Genomic DNA, 20494 nt, shown 5'->3' with positions numbered 1-20494 from the left:
GCCTCTCGCCCGGAACGTTAGCTGGAGATAGACACCAGCACCCCTCCCGACCCCACTGGGGATAAGGGTGTTAAAAAATGGATGGATGGATAGATGGATGATTGAAACAGAGCGATATACTTAGGTTGCAAATGGGCATTGCAGGCCATTGTCATTAGATGTAAAATTATCATATTTTTAAATTTCAATTACATCTAAGGTAAGTTTCCAGCATACTGCACAGACCCCACAAAAAACAGGTTTTTTTATAAGGAAAATAAATCAATAAAACTAGCATTTCTTAATCATTTTTGGACTATTCCTTCTTGCATAGTCTTGTAATGTAGTGTATCTAAATTGTGTCTGCTGGTAAGCTACTGGAAAGTAGCAGCTTTTCAGAACTAATGCAGATGTTGTAATCCTTAACTTTTGTAATATTTAAATTATGAATGTGCAGTTATGTTACTTAAATTATGAATGTGCAGTTATGTTACTTTAATTAGTTTTAATATTTCATCCATGAAATATTAAAACTAATTAAAGCAGTTTAATTAGTTTAATATTTTGCATTAAACCTTTGATAATATTGGGTATTATGCACAGTTATATTTTTTTAAAGTGTGCATATATTTTCATCACTTTAGCTTTTACTATCAGTTAAGTGTACATTTGTCTGCTTTCCAACCAGAGGGAAGTGCTCTCCTTAGCTTTAGGGTTGAGAGGAATCTATCAGAGGCAAAGAAGAAGAACTTCCCTCAAATCCCGGAAAGGCTAGCGTTAGCTTGCATAGCTTAGCATTAACACGTTTTGTTTTGTTATTGTACCTTGTACTCTCACTGCGGCGATGGATGAGGACTGAATAGACTCTCCTGTTCACCGTCTCGGTATGTGAATAGTTTTCATATCGAAGGATAAGACAATTATTACTTTGCCTTCATTTTTCCCCCTCATATTTGTTGTTGACCTAAACAGCTGATTTAGCCAACCGCTAGCTGCTGTTAGCCAAAATAGTGTTCTAAAATGTCAGCGTCAAAATGTATCGTTGGTTCTAAGTCACTTTATTTAGTTCTTAATTATGTAATTACTCTAAACAACTGTTAATTTGTTGGCATCTTGCTGAACGTGTCTTCTGGTGTTTGCATATTGAGCAAACGTAAGCAATTAGTCCAGTATTAGCAACGGATCTATACCGCGTCTATCGGAACAGATTGTTTATTATGCTGAAGTTCCTAAGCAGATGTTCCTTTATTACAGCTGCTGGTCTGACGGAGGGGCATCAGCCATGTATGCCACGGGGAAGTACAGCTCTCGGGGCCCTGCTCTGATCCCGCGAATGAAAACCAAACATCGCATCTACTACATTGCCCTCTTCTCCGTTGTGCTGCTCGGACTGATTGCCACCGGGATGTTCCAGTTTTGGCCTCATTCTATTGAGTCCTCAGCCGAATGGACACTTGAAAAGGGGAGCGTGCATGACGCTCCTCTTATCCGACTACCTGCATCCAGCCCCATACCTGAGAGGGGGGACCTTAGCTGTCGGATGCATACCTGTTTTGATGTATATAGATGTGGCTACAATCCAAAGAACAAAATCAAGGTAACTGAAATTGTCAGATCTTTTAGATTCAGTATTTATTTTGTGTTCAGTTTTGATTCAAAACTGATTTAAATGTTGTGTGCAGGTCTACATCTATGCTCTTCAGAGGTTTGTGGATGAATTTGGAGTTCCCATCAGCAGCACTGGACTGTCACGAGAATACAACGACCTGCTCAGTGCAATCTCAGACAGTGACTTTTACACGGATGATGTTACCAGAGCCTGTCTGTTCATTCCATCTATTGATGTGCTCAATCAGAACTCCCTTCGTATCAGAGAGACTGCCCAGGCCCTGGCAATGCTACCCAGGTAAACAGTTACAGCACACTCAGCTACTTATTAGTCTTTGTGAGACCAATAGTTTTCTCTATATGTAGAGACAGAAAATATATATTTTGTAAAGATTGTCATAAGTAAATTATGTATTAAAATGTTTTCACAATGTTTTTGTTGCTTTTTGTCCAAGTCTTGTCATCAAAAATTGGCATCAACATCTATAACTTCAACTCTTATTAAATTGATAATTACTCAAAAACTTAAAGCCACACTTCACAGTATTTGTTCTGTGTTTCTAATGCATGTTTGTGTTTTGTTTTTTAATTTACATAGGTTAAGCATTTTTATTCTCCCTGAACTAATCTTATTTCTATTTTGGTAGATGGGACAAAGGGATGAATCATTTGCTTTTCAACATGTTACCTGGAGGTCCCCCTGACTACAACACAGCTCTGGATGTCCCTCGAGACAGGTAGCTAAAGTACATTTTGAAATGCATATAAGGATACTCCAATCAAAATCTTTTATTTTTCAGCCAATATTTCATGGAAAAACTTGTCAGAATATATCTTGTTGGCTAAAATAACTGTTTTGGGTTGAAATTGTTAGCATTATGAACTTTATATTCTACTGCATTTAGTTAGAAGAAATTTCAAATTTATCCTGCTTCAATCCTTTGGCTTCTGTCCTCATCAGAACCATATTACTCACTTTCCCCTTATAATACACTTTACCTCGGTATAGACCAGGGGTCTCAAACTCCAGTCCTCGAGGGCCGCAGTCCTGCAACTTTTAGATGTGCCTCTGCTGCACCACACCTGAACAGAATAATTAGGTCATTAAGGCTCTGGAAAACTGATCTACACAAGGAGGAGGTCATTAAGTCATTTCATTCCAGTGTTTTGTACCTGTGGCACATCTAAAAACTGCAGGACTGCGGCCCTCAAGGCCTGGAGTTTGAGACCCCTGGTATAGACTGTTTTCATCAGCTGTTGCAAAATCAGTTACATCAGATAAAGTTATTAAGCTCGAGTTTAATTTTAAATAGTTCTTTCCCCTCAGAAAAGTTGTCCCGTCGCAAATGTTTTGATATAAAAAAGAAGAAGTTGAGCTAGTTTTTCTCTGTTTCTGCCAGAGAACCTTTTTTTTTTTTTGGAAACTGATTTATTGTCCTAATTAATTGTTTCAGAGCCCTTTTGGCAGGAGGTGGTTTCTCCACATGGACCTATAGACAAGGTTACGATGTCAGCATCCCTGTTTACAGTCCTCTTTCTGCAGATGTTGTGCTGCCTGAACGACAGCCTGGGTGAGCAGATTTCAAATACCAACTTCTCTGGTGTTAAATCATAACTAAATAACCCCTCTACAAGCAAAGTTTTGTGGTTAGCTTCCATGTCATGTCATTGTGGTTTGGTTTTACATTTCTTTTAGACAGATTTGATTTAAATAATTATTTAGGATAACCAGCTGACTAAATATCAGCCGAACATTAACATCTTCTGCATTTCTGGTCTCTTTATCCAGGCCAAGGCACTACTTCATTCTGTCCTCTCAAACAGCAATTCACAGAGAGTATCGTGCTGAACTGGAGCGTTTGAAGGAAGAAAATGGAGAAGCGCTGCTCCTGCTTGACAAGTGTAGCAACCTTTCTCAGGGAGCTGCCTCCGCACGGAAGCGGTGTTACAAAGGGCAAGTGTATGACTACCCACAGATCCTGCAGGTGGGAGATGCAATCCTTTTCCTCTGAGTTTTTAACAAATGATTCTTTTGAAAGACTGTGTTGCAATGGGCCTTATTATTAAGATATTTGGGTTTAAACTTTAACTTCACATTGACTGGATTTTTTTTATTAGTATTTGTTAGTATTTTACATTAATTATGCTAAATCATATTTCCTGGCATGATTGTAACAAAAGTACACATGTTGTTAGTTCTGGGTACTAGCATATCAGTAATGTTATGTCCTTTTTCCAAGTTGTGAAAAACTGAGCAGTCTATAACCCAAAAACTCTACACATGTAAATACAATAAAATAAAACAAAATGGGGGCATTGTTTTACTTTTTCCATGACTATTTATCAAACAGTATCCAATAAATTGCTAGTTTATTTTACACTATGCTTTATTACTGAAACACCTCAAAGCTGCACTCACAGTACTATAGAATCATGTAAAATTACCATACATGTGGCTCAGCTGAAGTGAGCTTTGTAGTTTTACCGGTCAGATACTAGAGCTCCATGCATAACATTCTCAAATAAGCTATTTATTTCCCTTTAGTGAAATTAATTCATCTAATCCACTTTGCTCTTTAAAACTTATTGAACTTTGGAAAGCGCATGGTTGAAAGATATATTCCAGTTTATTAGAAATGATGCATCTACTTCCACATCTTTTTGGTCAAAATAGACCAGATTAAACATAAACGCCTTGTCTGACATTTGGTTTGTCTCCACAGGAGTCATCTTTTTGTGTGGTTTTGCGAGGGGCACGCTTGGGTCAAGCTGCTCTCAGTGATGTGCTGCAGGCTGGCTGTGTCCCTGTCATCCTGGCCGACTCCTACATTCTTCCATTCTCTGAAGTGCTTGACTGGAAAAGGTCTGCATGAATCTTAATGTGTTTAGGGGTTTAGAGGTAGTGTGTAGTGTTTATATATTTTTAATTTCACCTATTTATTTTGTCCTTCCTGCACAGAGCCTCTGTGGTTATTCCAGAAGAAAAATTGTCAGAGATGTACACCATCCTAAAGAGCATTCCTCATAGACAAGTCGAGGAAATGCAGAGACAGGTAAAAACCACTTTGTAGAGTAATTAAAACAACTCACTTTTTTTTTTTTTTAAAGTATTATAAATTTAATTGACAAAGTAGAAATGGGTGTTGGGACATTGGGAAGTTGTGCAGTTAATAGAGGTGCCTGTGTTTTAACAATTCAAGCTTCTGCGCCAGGTCTCCTTCTGGAAGCCAAAGCAAATTTTATGAGACGCACAAAAGACAGGATTTTGGATTCAATCTTCTCTTTTTATAAGTTTGAATATCCTCTCTTACTCACTCTGGATTTTAAAAGGCTCATAGAAGATTTAACTGTTTATTTTAGCCCGAGTGAAATTCAGGGACTGAGACTCGCTCTCTTTTCACTTGATATCTGCCCTAAGCCACAATAAACAGCGCTGAAAGCGGCAGTGAGAGTAGTGCACTACTTCAGCTGCTCCTCATTCTCTTGTATCAACTCTTGTCCATTTACCAATTATACTGGCCAAACAGACATTTTAGGCCAGAAACTCAGAGATGGGCTTGGATTACACCATAATAGCTCAAACACATGGCTTGCTCTTAAGGTTGAAGAATTTGCTGGGGGTAAACTGCTGTGGATAGCTCACAGCTATGTCAACCACTAAAACAAGCAGTAATGCACCAGTGTGTCTTCACATCGTAGAAAAACGCTGTTTAAGCAAATGTATCTTACATTTCTCCTAACTGATCAAAGTGAAAGGATTTGTTAATCAAAATCTTTAAAAATAGTCAAAATAACTTGTGTAGAATTTAATACACTTATACTATAAGTGTTTTCGTATTTGAAAAGATTGGCTCACTACGCTAATGTCCAACAGATTATTTTTAAAAAATGGCACATTCTTCAGATTTTTTATTTAACCAATTAAGTGTTTTTGTACATTATTAAAAATACATAAAAAATGGAAATAAACAATTTAGTTTAATTTTTAAATAAGATATATATATATATATACAGTATATATATATATTTTTTGTTGTTGCTAAAATCCATTAACTTAGCATTCCCTTAGTGTGTGCTTGATCATTTGTAGCAAAAGATGCATCTGCAGATAAACAAAATGGTTCAAACATCAATATGTGAAAATCAATAAATACAGTGTGGATGTAATCTGCTGACTATTTTTATATTACCTGATTAATAATTTAAAAAAGCATACATATATATGTGTTGTACAGTCTTGGCTTAATTACCTCAAAATGTATTTTTAAAGGTTGTATTCTGCAGTTAACAATCAATCTATTACTAATTTAGTTGAACAATTATTTCAACAATCGATTCATCATGATTAATTGTTTCAGAAATAACATACACATTTAGAGGCCCATTGACAGCCTTTTTAAAACATGGCAAAGCCAGTATTGACTAAATCTGCTCAGTTTGGAACTAGTCAAGTTTTTGATTATGTGTGACTTAAACTCCTACAGCTGCTTGTAAAGGTTATGATCATAATTACAGTCACATTCCCCAAACTTTTAACATGGTAAAAAACATTATGAAAATCAAACATTTAAGCTCCGAGCGGCTAGGCAAAAAGATTTTAAATATAGAAGAACTATTGTAGTTCTTGAGTTTTGCCAGCAGAGGGCTAAAGAGTCCATGTTTTTGTGGCATTTGAATATGCAGTAAGATTAAAAATGAATAACCTAACATGTTAACAGGACATGTAATTTAAAATATTTTTCTTGTTAATTTTCTCTTTCTAAGATTTTGTTTAACTTATTTTATATTTTTTTGAAAGACCATCATTTTTACATTTTGTTCAAATATATAAGATACATACATTTTGAGATGATGTAACTCATTTAGATAATTTATTTGAAAGACAAAAATATATGTCCATTCTGAACAATTTCGATAGTGCTCAAGTAAAGCCATCAGCCCAGATTATTATTTGGGCCATAGACACAAAAGAGTACAGTACTTATTATCCCAGATAATTTACTAGATTATCTCAGCTAAACTCTTTCTGGTGATAAATAAAAGCATAGCCGTAGTGAAGATATACAGGAATTACAGACTGAGCTAAGGATACTTTGTATTTGCTTTTTCAATCTTCTGGGCACATTTTTTTTTTTCAATCTTTAGTTGTATCCTGTCAAGGCTTTCTTCCCCCTCTGGTCATTGGCATCACCGCCTTCCTTTAAAATGCATCAAAAATAAAGAATCAAAGTAGTTGCACTTGAGTCATTTAACATCACTGTTGACTTTAATTTGGATCTTTGAAAACTATACCCACTACATGACTGTCTTTTCTCATGAACACAAATTTAGATATTATCAAAACTTGTTTCTCAAATTACATATGAGATCTGAAGCAAGCCAAGCATTTCTCTCCCCTTGCTTCTTCCTCTACCTGTCGGAAATTCAATCATTACAAAACATATGGGCTCTAATGTGACAAAATAATTCCTAGTTTAATTGTAATCCTGTGAGACCTCAAAGTGTTGTTAATTTTAGCCATCAAGATTGATTCTTATTTGATAAATTATGAGTACCGGGTAGATGTGTTTGTGCAAATTGATCTTTTTTTTTTTTTTTTTGTGAATGCAATTGATCATTTGTAAGGAAGTTTAAAATGATGTACATTGCAGTACTCTGGTAGTTTGTTTACTTTAGACAGTGTAGATATCTATCTACATTTAATCTGCGTGTCAATGTATAATGCAGTATTGTTACAACTAGAGAACACGGTTGATGGTAAATTGCTAATATATCTCTTGAAAAAATCTAATTCTCAGAAGAAGCTCAAAGATTTGTCTGAACTGAAAGTTTTGATCAGGCTCTGCTGACAGTTTGCCAGCTACCACTTGCAAGCATGAGGTGTAAATATCGGTCAGGCATTTTGACAATGACATTCTGCAGTTTCTCTATGTATGTTGCCGTGTATTTTCTATTTTATCTTGAACAGTTGCTATATTTAAAGATCACAAGCATCAATAATGAGAGCATTTAAAGCTCCTTAACCCCTTAACTGTCTTTATGACACCAGTGTCCTTTTAGACCTGGTGACTTACATGTAAATATTCGGGGGCGACAGTTAAGGGGTTTAAACTTGAATAACCCGATGCCTATTGACATTTTTTTCAATTCATCAGGTAATTGGTCGACCTTTTGTATATTATTTGCCAAAGGTTTCTAATTTTTTTAGTGTGTCTAGTTGAATTTCCTTTTATATTTGTTCTTGGTTCATTTCTCTACATTTTATTTTGGGTGGAAAAAATGCATTCCATTCAATTATAGGTTAAAGCAGTCATAGGGAGATTAGATGATGGTGTTTATCCACTGCTACGATGATGTCTGTCCTTCTTTGCTCATAAAAATTCCCCCTGATACTGGGAAAGGGGGCGGAGCATTGCGATGGGGGCCCCGGAGCCAGTACGATTTTCTTTCTACCTCCTCCCAGTCGGAAAAGGAACTTTCATCACGGGTTGATTTATAGGCCCCTGAGATTAAAAGGTCTTTCTAGATACACTTCAACCCCTGCTGTAAAACTCAACTCTGTTTTTACAGAGTTGAATAATACAGAGTTGAACGAGCTTTTGTTCAGCTCGTTCCTTGCACAGAATTTTGTGATTTAGGTCCTGTTCAAATGTTTACAAAGGGGAGACTCATTAGCTAAAGACATGTGCATGGATTGCATTAGGAGGAAGAAATATTATTCTCTAGCTGTCTGCCGTCTATGTAATGATGAAATATTTATTTTCTAACCTAATCCTTTTCAATTGTGGTTCAAAGCTTTATAAACTCCCCGTGTGTTTTTTTTTTCCCATCTCGAATCTGACCCCTGGAGTTTGTATAAAGCTTTAATAAAGGCTCATTAGCACACCAATCCAGCTCTCAAATATCATTTCAGAAGCAGTCAGCTTGGCTGCAACAAAACGTGTATTGAATTGGGAGTGAGGAATCCAGCACCCTATGTGATAACATTAAGATATAGGTTGAGAGTTCACTCATCAGAAAGACCGTTATCCCAACAGTGATCTGCTGAAAGAAAACAGAGACAGACGAAAGAGATTTCATAGAGCTTCAAAAGAGCTGTTGAAGGACGAGAGGCTGCAGAGGGGTGTCAAATATTCTGCAGACATGTGGTGCAGGAGGAATCTCCAAATTTTACAGTAATGACATCACTCTGGTGCTATCTTCTGCAGGAGCTGTACCAAATAGTGAGATGACAGAATGAAAACATTACATTTAACAAATAAAAGAAGCACGCACAACATTTAATTCACAAAATGTGAATTAAATTTTGTGGTACTTATTCATGTTTTGCCTTATATTAACATTGATATTTTTATGTATGTTATGACCCTCTGTTTTTTGTTGTTGTTGTTGTTTTTTTTAAATAAAGTTCTGCCTCAAAATATAACAGACAAAATAGTTGTATATTCATACAAACGTATTTTGGAAAATGTGATTGTAGCTGCCAGGAATGTTTTGGGTGTTTCTTCCTTTTTAGAGGATGTTTTGATAATGCTGGAATTTGGGCAAAACCGTTCCGGAATTTGTTTGTTTAGAAATCACCAGCTGGAGTATGAGTAACATCTGGTTACTTGTGATTCAACTGCTAATGAGCTCATGTGATTCCTGGGGTGTATATTTTATTTTTTCTTTCATTTGCATTTATAGAACTATCTGCACCAACAATTAGCTGGTGAATTCTACTCATGTTCCTATTTCAAAAACCTCCTGCAGAGTATTTTATTGTGCAATTCAATACCAATGCTAGCACATATGTTCTTTCTCATTTCTGTTTCTGTTGATGTATTTTATAATTCTCTTCCTTATGTTTTTAGGCCCGTTGGTTCTGGGAGGCCTACTTCAGTTCCATGAAAGCTATCGGCTTGACCACGCTCCAGATCATCAATGACCGCATTTACCCATATGCTGCACGCACTTATGAGCAATGGAACAATCCACCTGTTGTGGTATGTAGGCGTGTATGTATGTGTGTTTGCAGCTTAGTTGTTTTCTAACCTTAAACTTGACTTTTGTCGTCTTCTGTGATCCAGATACAGTCTTGCCTTCAGCTATGCTCAACCTTTCATTTTTATTCTTAGAAGTGTTTTTTATGGCAGACATCTGAATGACACTTCATCAAGCTTGAAGCCTGTGTCAGACGGTGCCACATGAGCTTCCCCCTCTCTCCTGTGTACTATAAGTCACAGCCTGCAGTGAAGTGACAGTAGATACTGTGTCTCTTTGGAAAGCACCACACATGCAGTGTGCCCCAGAGTTTGGTGTACAACCAGAGAGCTCTGAGGCAGCCAGTTTGTGTCAGCAGTTCTGCAATAGGCGGATGCCTCGTCTGTGGTGAAAAATAAGTTCCTGTGCGTCTTAGTCACTGTGTTTATAGAGAGTATTCTGGAAGAATGGTTTTGGTGTGTGTGTTCAGCTTTGCTTGGTTGTGGCAGCAGACATGTTGGCTGGTGGACCATCTCTCAGGAGTTGTTAATCAGCCTGGTTTAATCTGAAGACTCCTCCAAGCCGTCTGTGGGATAGAGGAGTGTGCAAGTCAGCATGTTTGTGGATACATAAAGTAATGTCCTTGAATTAGTTAAATGTTTGCAATTGCTATAATAGAAGTGACATAGATTCAGTCAGTGCTTTGATTTTTAGAGGACATCTGTGGGGGAACTAATGATGTTTTTTTTTTTTTTTAGGTTACACTACTGCAGACAAGCAGGTAGTTTGTATTCAGCAGGTACACTTGACTTTTCCTATTTACATGCTGTCAGAGCACGCTGACCTCTAGTCCAATCTGTCTGAGTCGTCCTGTGGCCACAAAGTTTTTCCAGAGACAGAGGAGGTTAATTACACCGATGTACAGACCTTTGGCCATTCCTCCCCAAGATGGGAGATGAAGTGTTTTCTTGATGGATTTGGTGAATGGACGGTGAGAAGAACTTGCATACAGCACTATATAAATCAGGCAGACGTTTTTCCGCCTCTCCTCCTCAAGTCTTTCTGTTGGTAATTAAAAGCACATTTCCCAGGACTGCTGGTGCTTTTGGAGTGTGGAATTTTGAAAATATGAGACAAGCTGCCATTTGTTTGCGACTTTCTCATATCAGGGGAAAGATATGCAAAATTTAAAAATTACCTTAATGTATAAGATTTACCTTTTTATTTGCCGGGGCCAGTGACTTGATCTTTATCTTGAAGGTGTTCACATTTTAAAGACTGTTTACTGTTAAATGTATTATGTGTAAAATGTAGAAATGCAAAAAAAATAAAAACAAATAGGTCACTTAGAAATTTACATTTTTTCTTTGATTTGCCATAAATAGTGATCAGCAGATCAATTGCTTCAAAGCTAAGAGCGCCCCCTGTTTTCAGTCTAAAAACGATTCGACCATTTCAAATAAATGGTAGGGTCACATTCCTTCATGCAAAAACAAGGAAAATATTGTAAATTATTCCTTTTATGTGTGATTGCTGAAAATCCACTTTATAAAAAAAAAAAAAAAGCTATTTAGGTTTAATATTTTCAGGCAAACATAATTTTCAGATTTAGTCACACTCCATTCAGTCTGGTTTCAAATTTCTTTACTTTTGAAGGTCTCTAGGATGAGAGAAGAACCACTCCACTTAAGCAGTTTAAGAAAATCAAAATACTCTTCTGAGGCACTTTTAAAGTGTTAAAAAAACGTACCGCTGTGACTCCTTGGTGAATTATTGTGCTGTGGCTTTCTTTTCATCTAATTTATTCTGTTTGACAAATGACTTAAGTGCTCTCAGCCTGTCCTACTCTACTTTTATGCATCTGTATATGTGTGCTTTAATTATTCCTCCCGTCTTTTTGTAGGACAATGTGACAACGACCACAGGAAAGTTTCCACTTGCCAATAAAGTGAAATTTTATTGGTGGTAGAGTGACTTATGTTGTGTAAAAGTGAGCGACTGCGTCTGTGTTGACAGACTTGTGTTGATGTTGTGAAAGGAGCCACATAATCACTCTATGGCCAAGTGGGACCAGAGATGAAATGGGGCTCATTTGAACTTCAAGACACCCACAGTGTTTTTTGTTTTTTTTTGTTTTTTTTTATAGTTTTGCTAAAAGATTGTCACAAAATGGTGAAAATATTCTTAAGTCTTTTTTGCAGGGTCTAGAAGTAGATCCTGATTTGCCTCATGTTTTCTTGCATTGTTCTGATTGATTCCTGAAAAAGAAAGGTCCAAGTCTTATTTTTGTACATCCATTTAAGAAAACAACCTCAGGATGTAAATTTATTCTCAGCAACTACAGCTTGACATATAGTCCAACTTAAATGGCTTTTTGAAACCTTTTTAAAGTTTTGTATTGGCATCAGAAAACTCCTGTTGCGTCCTTTTTTACTGTGTTATTTGATCTAGCCTGGAGTCAGTGTGACTTTCAGGATTTACTGGCCAAATTTAAAGGGCAGCAATAAAGAAAAGAAAAAACGAGCTTCATACTGATGACTGCAAGTCACAGCCTGATAAACTCTGTTATTTTACTGTGTTTCTCTTACTTCCAACCATTCCCCATCTCTCTATCTTGCTCGCCCTCTCATGTTTTTTCTGCTTCCCACATGACTTTGTTAAAATGACAATGTAAGCAGAAGGTACACATAAATAAGCGACTTTACTTATTTTCAAGCTCCCTCCTGATTTTGCTTTGTACCCAGATGTTTGCTCTGCCCTTTAAATTAAGCATTTTCCCTTCCATTTCTGGCGTGAAGTGGCGGCAAATATTAGTGGGTAAACAAAAAAGAGAAAACAATAAATAACAGTGAAAAACCATAAAGCAAAGAGATGAGAAATTCTTACAAGCTAAAACCAGTTTCTGTTAAGTAGATGTGGATCATAGACAGAAATAAAATGCTCTTTAAGTACCATTAAAGTTCTTTCATTCATCACATTAGCAGCTTCACATTATACATTAGGCCTGTGGAAAAACATGATTTACAGTAAAAAATCTATTGATGTGCAGTGCAGCGTGCAAGGGAGGAAAAAAAAAACCCAACTGTGCTTAAATCCACATGGCGGCTTCAAGTTTCATGTTAGCAGGACTTACAGCTTGCATTAGATTCTTACTTGTATAAAACTGCTCTAATTAGCTGGCAAAATGCTGACGAGAGGAAACTTCATCATTTGGGTCAATTACTTTTAGCATTTATTTAAAACCACTATTTTGACAATGGAGTGCGTTAGCATGTCTACTACCGTGAAGACTCCTGTGGTGTTGGTTGTGACTGAATAGTTGGTGAGGGACCTTTGAATGTCAAGATCAGAGGCGGTGGCACTTGAGTTTTTTTTTTGTTTGTTTAAGATGAATAATTGGCTTTGCTTAGATCCATCTACGCACTTTATTTCTGAAAAATAGATTGTTTGGATCTGGGTGCTTTTCCACGTTGGCCAAATGACAACACCATGGTTAATCCAGTCGTTGCCATTTTCATCTAGACCAGCTTACATTTTTAGACCCATAAACGTGCAGTTTATTCCCACATATTTACCCATTCAATTTCTCCTGTAAGTTTCCTACTTAGACGTCAGTAGTTCTCCAGATAAATGATTTTAAAAATCCAATGTTTCCCCTCTTATTGACCTTTTTTTTCTTCTTTTTTTAAAAAACTTTTTTATATAATGCTGGGCTTGATAGAAAAACTTAAAAAAATTAATTGTTGGTCTGATCCCTTTTGTTGACCAGCTGACTCTTATAACACATTCAACATAATGACTCCCAGGCAAGCCAACACCTATAAGAGATTTCCTGCTGGTGGATATTTATTATAGTCACCTAACCACATTTCCCAGCTATAAATGGGAGCAGACTGTTGAAAATGGCTTTAAATCATTGCAGAGTGGAGTGGGCACAATGTTTTTGGTGACAGATAAAAAAAAAAAGAAAAAAACAGGAAGAAGTCCCATAGCATGTGACTCCTTTTCTATCTGGAAAACTGCATTGTTTGAGTTGATGAATAGTGACCAGTACCCCAGTGTTCCCTATGCTCTTTTATCACATTTATGTGAAACCTAAAAAGGCTCCTAGCCACATTTTTCTGATTAAAATATGTACGCTGTCATACCCCTAGAGTTCACAGTCAAGTTAATTACAAGTATAGATAATCTGATTAGAACAAAAAAGAAACATTAGAGAAGAAAAACGTGTTTCTTAATGGCAGTAAAAGCAGTGGTTGAACAAAAAAGTAGCCCATGTCTTTCTTTGTTTCCTTTCTTGTGCAGAAGTGGTCCAGTGTAAACAGCCCACTTTTCCTTCCACTTATCCCACCAAGAGCTCCGGGGTTCACAGCAGTCGTGCTGACCTACGATCGCATCGAGAGTCTTTTCCGGGTCATCACGGAGATTTCCAAAGTGCCGAGTTTGGCTAAATTGTTGATAGTATGGAATAATCAGAACAAGAGTCCTCCTGAAGGTGAGTGGATTGCTTATAAAAACACTCTGGCTGGCGGGTATTAAAGGGTTAGTTCAGATTTGTTGAAGTATGGTTATGTGAAGTTATTTTGTGATAATAGCTTCTTTACCTGTTGGACAGAGATCTCCTCTCAAAGTGAGTTTGTTAGAGGTTAAATAAAAGCAACTTAAACACCTGTTGGATGTAAAACATAAAAAATATGTAGAAAAAAAAAGAGTAGCTCCTTTAAAATGTCATATCCTGCGCAACTTTTAGTCTGTCCCATTAATGGTTTTATTATTGTGAACTTTACAAATTGTTGTTTATCTCACTGCATTCTCTGATATTTTGCCAAAAATTAAGACTAAAGTTCAGCTGAATGCCCCAAAAAGCAGAATATTACCTCGTATTACATTCAGACAGACTTAATAAACCACAAATGAAATCTGTCCTGCTGTACAGAAAGTGCGTCAGTACAAAGACAACTTTGAAGTGTTCCCTTGTGGCTGAGTTGCCTTTTTTTTATTGGAGGCATTACCGGCGCCTGACTGGAACTTTGTGTCCTTTTAGAATTAAAAAGAGGCCGTTGACAGGTCACACCCTACTTCTTCATTGTTTACAAGTTCCCGTTTTGTTACCCCCCCGCACCCCCCCTTTTTTATTGTTGAAAATCATATTTTTACACATATTTCAACTAGATTCTTCTTGTCAACTTGTCTCTACTTGTTTCTGTGTCCTTTACATCTGCGCAGCTGCTGAGATTAACTTGCGTGGCTGCAGTAATTGCAGAAGACACACATGAAAATCAAAACCAAATCCTCAGAACATGCAGTTCTGGTTTGTTGGGTTTTAAAACACGGGTTTTCAGCTGAAATGTTTAAAAATCATTTGATAGCCCACAATTCCCTCAGTCTTTCTGTCTTATTCTAGCCTTGGAAATGAAAGGAGGACTCACAGCAACAAGGGGAGAAATGAAAGGAGAAACCCAGAGCATTTAACATTTTAGCTCTCCTGACAATAGTTTTTGACAGCAGACCTCAGACGTGGTTAGACGGACCTGTGGCTTCTCTTATGAGCTGCCAGGCTCCAGTCACTCCATTAATGAGGGGACACATTCTGCGTGATCTGTCTGTGTGGCGGTCCGTGCCGTGGACACTGCCCAAGATCTTTGAAATTGTGCCCAAAAAACGCGTGGAAAAACCCCCACTGGTGTTCTGCCCTGCTAGGGATTGTAGTGTGGTTAGATTTGCACATGCTTGAGGTTTGCGCAACAATGCGAGTCAGTGAAACAAGTTGAACTTTTTGAGATCACTTCTTTCCACTGCCAGTAATCTGTCTGTGATAAATAGCAACATATTTATACACTCTGCTCCAGAAACTATTTGCAGATTTATAGTTTGTAAAGTGCATACAAGCACCTGTTAGCTGGGTTTTTTTTTAAGTTTTTGCTTTTTTTACAGTGTAATATTTTTTCAAATATAACTATTGCATCCAAGGTGCTTTGAGCTATAAACATTAAGTGTTTAAACTAGCATTCTTATAGCACAAGATAACGCTTCCATTTTTGTATAATTTATTTATTTTAGAGTCTCTTTGGCCAAAGGTCGGCGTCCCTCTGAAAGTGGTGCGAACCAAGGAAAACAAACTGAGCAACCGCTTCTTCCCTTACGACGAGATTGAAACAGAATCAGTGCTGGCGATTGATGATGACATCATCATGCTAACATCTGATGAATTGCAGTTTGGCTATGAGGTTAGTAAAGTACTGCTTTTCTTTTTTAAACCTTCATACATTCTCAGCATCCGATGGCAGACTTTACAGGAATTCTCTTCAAGTTGATCCCAGACTATAAAGTCTCTCCGAAATATTACAGTCTCGTTCTCCTCTATTTGGAGATTTGACGGGTTGCTAAATGTGTTTGATGTCGAGAGAAAGATGGCAGGTCTGCAGCTGATGCTTTCCATATCCACATACCTGCCCAGCTCCATTGCCTGCTGCATGTTCACCTGAATGCATTTAGATCCTATTTGATAAAATTGTGCTCAGTTTAAGGGTAATTACATAAAATTGCAGGCAAAATTGGTGACAAGTCGCCCTGCTTTTGGTAACAGGATCAGATTTTCTGCTGCTGTTGGGATATTAAGTCAGTCTTAAAGACGTTTTCTTTTTTAGCATATGTTCTTCTAAGCTTTCCATCTCTGACTGCAGTTGTGACTTTTGGCTCCGAGATGAAAAAGCCGACATTGACATATGGAAGATTGAGGCTAAACTGTTCATCCTGAGCTTTTAAACTCTTTTAGAGTCTGGATCATTCATGTGTTAACTGAAGTGCTTCACTTGAGCTGAACCTGTCAGACAATCTGTCTCCGATCCTGCTGTTTCCACCAGGTGTGGAGGGAGTTCCCCGACAGGCTGGTGGGCTACCCGGGCCGGCTGCACCTCTGGGACCACGAAATGGGAAAGTGGAAGTACGAGTCGGAGTGGACCAATGAGGTTTCCATGGTTCTGACCGGCGCTGCCTTTTACCACAAGGTAGCTGGTTAAAACGATCAGCTGTTTAAGCTTTAAGTGAAAACACATAGGCTTCGCTCAGGTGCTTTCCACGAGAGTCACGTGTCTTTACGTTTTGAATTATGAGCTGTGATTTCTGCGATGTGAAAAACAGACAGAATTGGTAGCTTGATCAAATAATATGGATTTCTTTATAAAGTGCAGAGTGTTGCAGGATTTGGAAACATTTTACATAATCTTAAAAGAAAGTTAAAAAAAAAAAGAATTCGCTGTTAAATTTTTTCACTCTTCAGGATATGTGATAGTTGCTGCATTTTGGCTGCTGCAGCTCTGTGTGATGTTAGTTCTCTTCCACACAGACAGTCATAGCAGGTTAGCCAAGAGGTAAGACTTTTCCATCACTGAATCTTGACATTTAACATGAAGCTCTAAAATTTACAGCAGAACAATATCTAAAGCAACTCTTTGGACTCTGGAGAGCAATAATTCTGTATATTTTGTAAGCAGAAGAAGGCGAGAAATGGAGGAAGGCATATTATGTTTTTTAGAATGAAACAACCTGATGATTATCTGTTACTTTAGCAAACTCCTTCACATGGAAATGTCTCCAGGAAAAATACATAAACGTATGCAAGAATTGTTTACTTAATGTGCAGAGTTATTGTTCTCAGCAGACAGACACACATGCACACACCCCCAATGAAGCTGAGGAGATGTTATAAGATGATTGGAGCCTCTGTCAGTCACACCACACTCACGGTGAACCAGCCAAACACAACACAAACCACTAATGTAGATTAAGTAATGTGTGAAGTATGATATTTATTTACAGTTTATGTTAGGACACTTTTAGTAAGCAATAATAAGAGGAGTTTCTTTACAATGTGAACCACTTTGGAGAGAGACATTTTACAAAGTACCTTGCTTATTTACTTTTCAATTGAAAGCTGGTTTTGCTTTTATTATTCTTTTTAATACTAGTGAAAATGTTGTTGATTTATTTATTTTTTTTTTCCAGAAATTTACATTTTCATTATAAATTGTTGAAATTTTATTCCTCTGGCAATGGATTACAGACTTCAGATAAAAAATAACTGTCTAGTTATTAAAACTGAAGCAGCATCAATCTAAGGAATGTATTTTTAATGGGCTTTCTGTCTTTTACTCTCTCACAAACTTTCTTCAGTAACCAAAGTTGTAATTTTTTTTGTGTTTCAGTACTTCAATTATTTGTACACATACAAAATGCCCGGAGACATTAAGAACTGGGTGGACGCTCATATGAACTGTGAAGATATTGCTATGAACTTCCTCGTGGCAAACATCACAGGCAAAGCCCCAATAAAGGTGCGTTCTTCGCCGCCGCTGTTCTGGCTGCTTTAAGTCCGCAGAGGGAGGTTTTAGCCTGAAATAGCAGAGAGGCATTTCTGGGTCTGATCAGCTCTCACCCTTCAACATCACTGCCTCTCCCCCCCTTTTTCTCCTTACTCAGACTCCCCCCAGGTGCAGGGGCCCTGAGCTTAAGCCCGACCTTAACCTCCCTTATCTGCGTGTCACTCACTGGCACTCCCCCTTTGAGCATGTTTAGTTAAGCTCACCAGGGCTTACGCATACCCTTCTGTCAAATCCTTGGATCCACACTTCCCTCCACCTGCGCACGTGGTCCCTCCTCCTGCCGCATCTCCTAACAGGTTTCCCCAGAAGACACTTCGTCATTCCAATCGCCCCTCGCACCATCATTCCTCCCTGCATCGCTCACTTTCCTCTGCGCACTCATACATTCACAAGTTCAGCGTGTTCTGTTTGGTCTGAGCCAGTCCAATAAAATAAGAACTAGCTTCTGTCAGTGCATCCGACGACTAACAAATCACTAAAGTGTGCAAATATCACTGCTTTGACTTTGCTGTGTTTCTGTGTAGGTGACCCCAAGGAAAAAGTTCAAGTGTCCTGAATGTACTGCCATTGACGGCCTGTCTCTGGATCAGACACACATGGTGGAGAGGTACGGTCGTTTTAGAAATGCGTGGTAGCGGTTTAGATTTTAATAATTTCTGTCTTCCATGAACAGGCCGTGGATAGAAACCTCACTAGTGGTTGTTATCGTTTGATTAAACACTTCATTTAACTTGATTGGAAAACTACTTCATCCATATTTTTAATCATTGCTTAAAAGAAAATGTATGTCTTCATCTGTAGGTCCGAGTGCATCAACAAGTTTGCTTCGGTTTTTGGAACGATGCCTCTGAAGGTGGTGGAGCACCGTGCAGATCCAGTGCTCTATAAAGACGACTTCCCAGAGAAACTCAAGAGCTTTCCGAACATCGGCAGCCTGTGACCCAGCTGCAGCAAATGTATGGACATCGCAGAGTCTCAGCAGTGTGAGAGAGTGATCGTCAGCGACGTCTCTCAAGTCAAGATGTCAGTTCAAACCACAAAATCTACTTTCCCCGTCTCCTTTTGAGTGACTTTCGGTTACTTGTTGGTACTTTAATTTACAGTACAGAACAATCCTGAATGCTAAACACATTGTTAGCTGGAAATATTAGATGAGAGCACGACGTTAAACATTTTAGCAACGCTGACGTTACATGAAATGCCGCTGAGGGTTCGGTGATTAGAGTCGGGTTAACTTGGTCTCATTGTTACTGTTTTGGAGCCGAACACTTGAGCCTCCATCTGCTCTGGATTCAGCTTGCGTGTTGTATCCGCTTATATTTCACAGTGGTGCTGTATGATATAACTTATAATGCTTTAAGAAACATTTTCTCATATTCTTCCTATGTGATTTTCCAAAATCAGACACACACTTTATTTTCAGCTGTAAAGCAAGAAAAGAAAAAAATATACATATAAGTGATAAATGAAGCAGACATATCTATGTAGGCTTTATTCACAGTGTGATGGATTGTGATGACACACAGATGTTGAACAGTAAAGGTTTCATAATGTGTTCTGTATTACACAATCATGTCAGACCATTAGACAAAGCTGGTGTCATAAATCTAATATTTAGAGTGATCACTGCTGGTTTTGGGGGAAAATATCTGAGCTACTGATTTTTTTGTTTGTAAATGTACTTTTATACTGTCAGAGCAAACATTTCATTCTATGTATATATCTGTCTGAATATAGGTATCTATAAGAAGATTTTGCGTGAATTATGCACCAAATCCTTTCAGTTATGTTTGATCACTTCATCTGCATATCAGTAATCATCTGCCTTACATCCGACCAATTATTAGTAATAATTAATGAACAGTTCTGAGATTATTTCCATGAAGTTATTTTTTTTCCATTGTTCTTATGTTGATGTTTTATTGTTAGTCATTTTGTCAGTATGTAGACCGTAACGCTGAGTATGTTGCAGTTTTTAAAACGTATCATCGCCTTCTGGTGTTTTTATTTTCCCTTTGTTTTCGCTATGCCATCGGATTTCATGTGTCTTTATGTATGACTTTATAATACACTACAAGTAAAGGCCAAGTTGTGACTGATGTTCTAATGCTGGTTTTCCATTTTTTGAGTCTGTTAAAAGATAAAGAAGGTTGTTTTTTTTCATGACTACATTTAGTAGTAGTCGTGACAATCCAGAGCGTGACTCTTTGTGACCGGTGCACCGTTTCCTGCAGTCCGTCACCCGCTTATAATGTACGCTTACTAATCCACCCTGTTCAATGTCAGCAGTTCAGAAGGGTGCAGTTCGTATTTTTATCAGCTTCAATTAGCGCGAGCCTCCGAGCTGGTTGGGAGATCTCATTTCAGTGCTTGTCTCTTCAAATGCGATTGAAATGCAGAAGGATTTCAGGATGTGACTGAATAGATGACAACGGTTTTGGCAAACTGGAGCACATTCATGGGTTCTTAGCAGATGTAGACGAGTTATTCCTAAGCTTTATTATTATTGAAAGCCTTTCTGAAAGCTAAAAGTGACACATGATCTCCGAATACTAATAGAAGAA

At 37.7% G+C, this 20494-nt stretch overlaps 1 protein-coding gene across 1 annotated transcript; it reads left to right on the top strand.

Annotated features, from left to right (window-relative positions):
- The first annotated feature begins 712 nt into the window (after window positions 1–712).
- Window positions 713–20037, top strand: ext2 (exostosin glycosyltransferase 2). The gene is made up of 15 exons (XM_005805580.2): window positions 713–863; window positions 1234–1576; window positions 1662–1885; window positions 2235–2324; window positions 3042–3158; window positions 3377–3572; window positions 4311–4450; window positions 4547–4640; window positions 9441–9572; window positions 13855–14044; window positions 15610–15776; window positions 16413–16556; window positions 17754–17882; window positions 18455–18537; window positions 18732–20037. Exons 2-15 carry the CDS (start codon window positions 1262–1264, stop codon window positions 18868–18870), a joined length of 2160 nt encoding a protein of 719 aa, XP_005805637.1. The 5' UTR covers window positions 713–863; window positions 1234–1261; the 3' UTR covers window positions 18871–20037.
- The last annotated feature ends 457 nt before the right edge of the window (window positions 20038–20494 follow it).

This window comes from Xiphophorus maculatus, chromosome 4 (assembly GCF_002775205.1).
Source record: "Xiphophorus maculatus strain JP 163 A chromosome 4, X_maculatus-5.0-male, whole genome shotgun sequence".
NCBI classification, from domain to species: Eukaryota; Metazoa; Chordata; class Actinopteri; order Cyprinodontiformes; family Poeciliidae; genus Xiphophorus; species Xiphophorus maculatus.
This window is presented reverse-complemented; position numbering and strand designations above follow the sequence as displayed.

Excerpts from the sequence above, each read along its gene's own strand:
- ext2 (XM_005805580.2), top strand. The coding sequence starts at position 1,262 with ATGTATGCCACGGGGAAGTACAGCTCTCGGGGCCCTGCTCTGATCCCG. Across the intron at positions 3,159-3,376 it reads CTGCCTGAACGACAGCCTGG|GCCAAGGCACTACTTCATTC; the intron begins GTGAGCAGATTT and ends CTCTTTATCCAG. Across the intron at positions 3,573-4,310 it reads ACTACCCACAGATCCTGCAG|GAGTCATCTTTTTGTGTGGT; the intron begins GTGGGAGATGCA and ends TTGTCTCCACAG.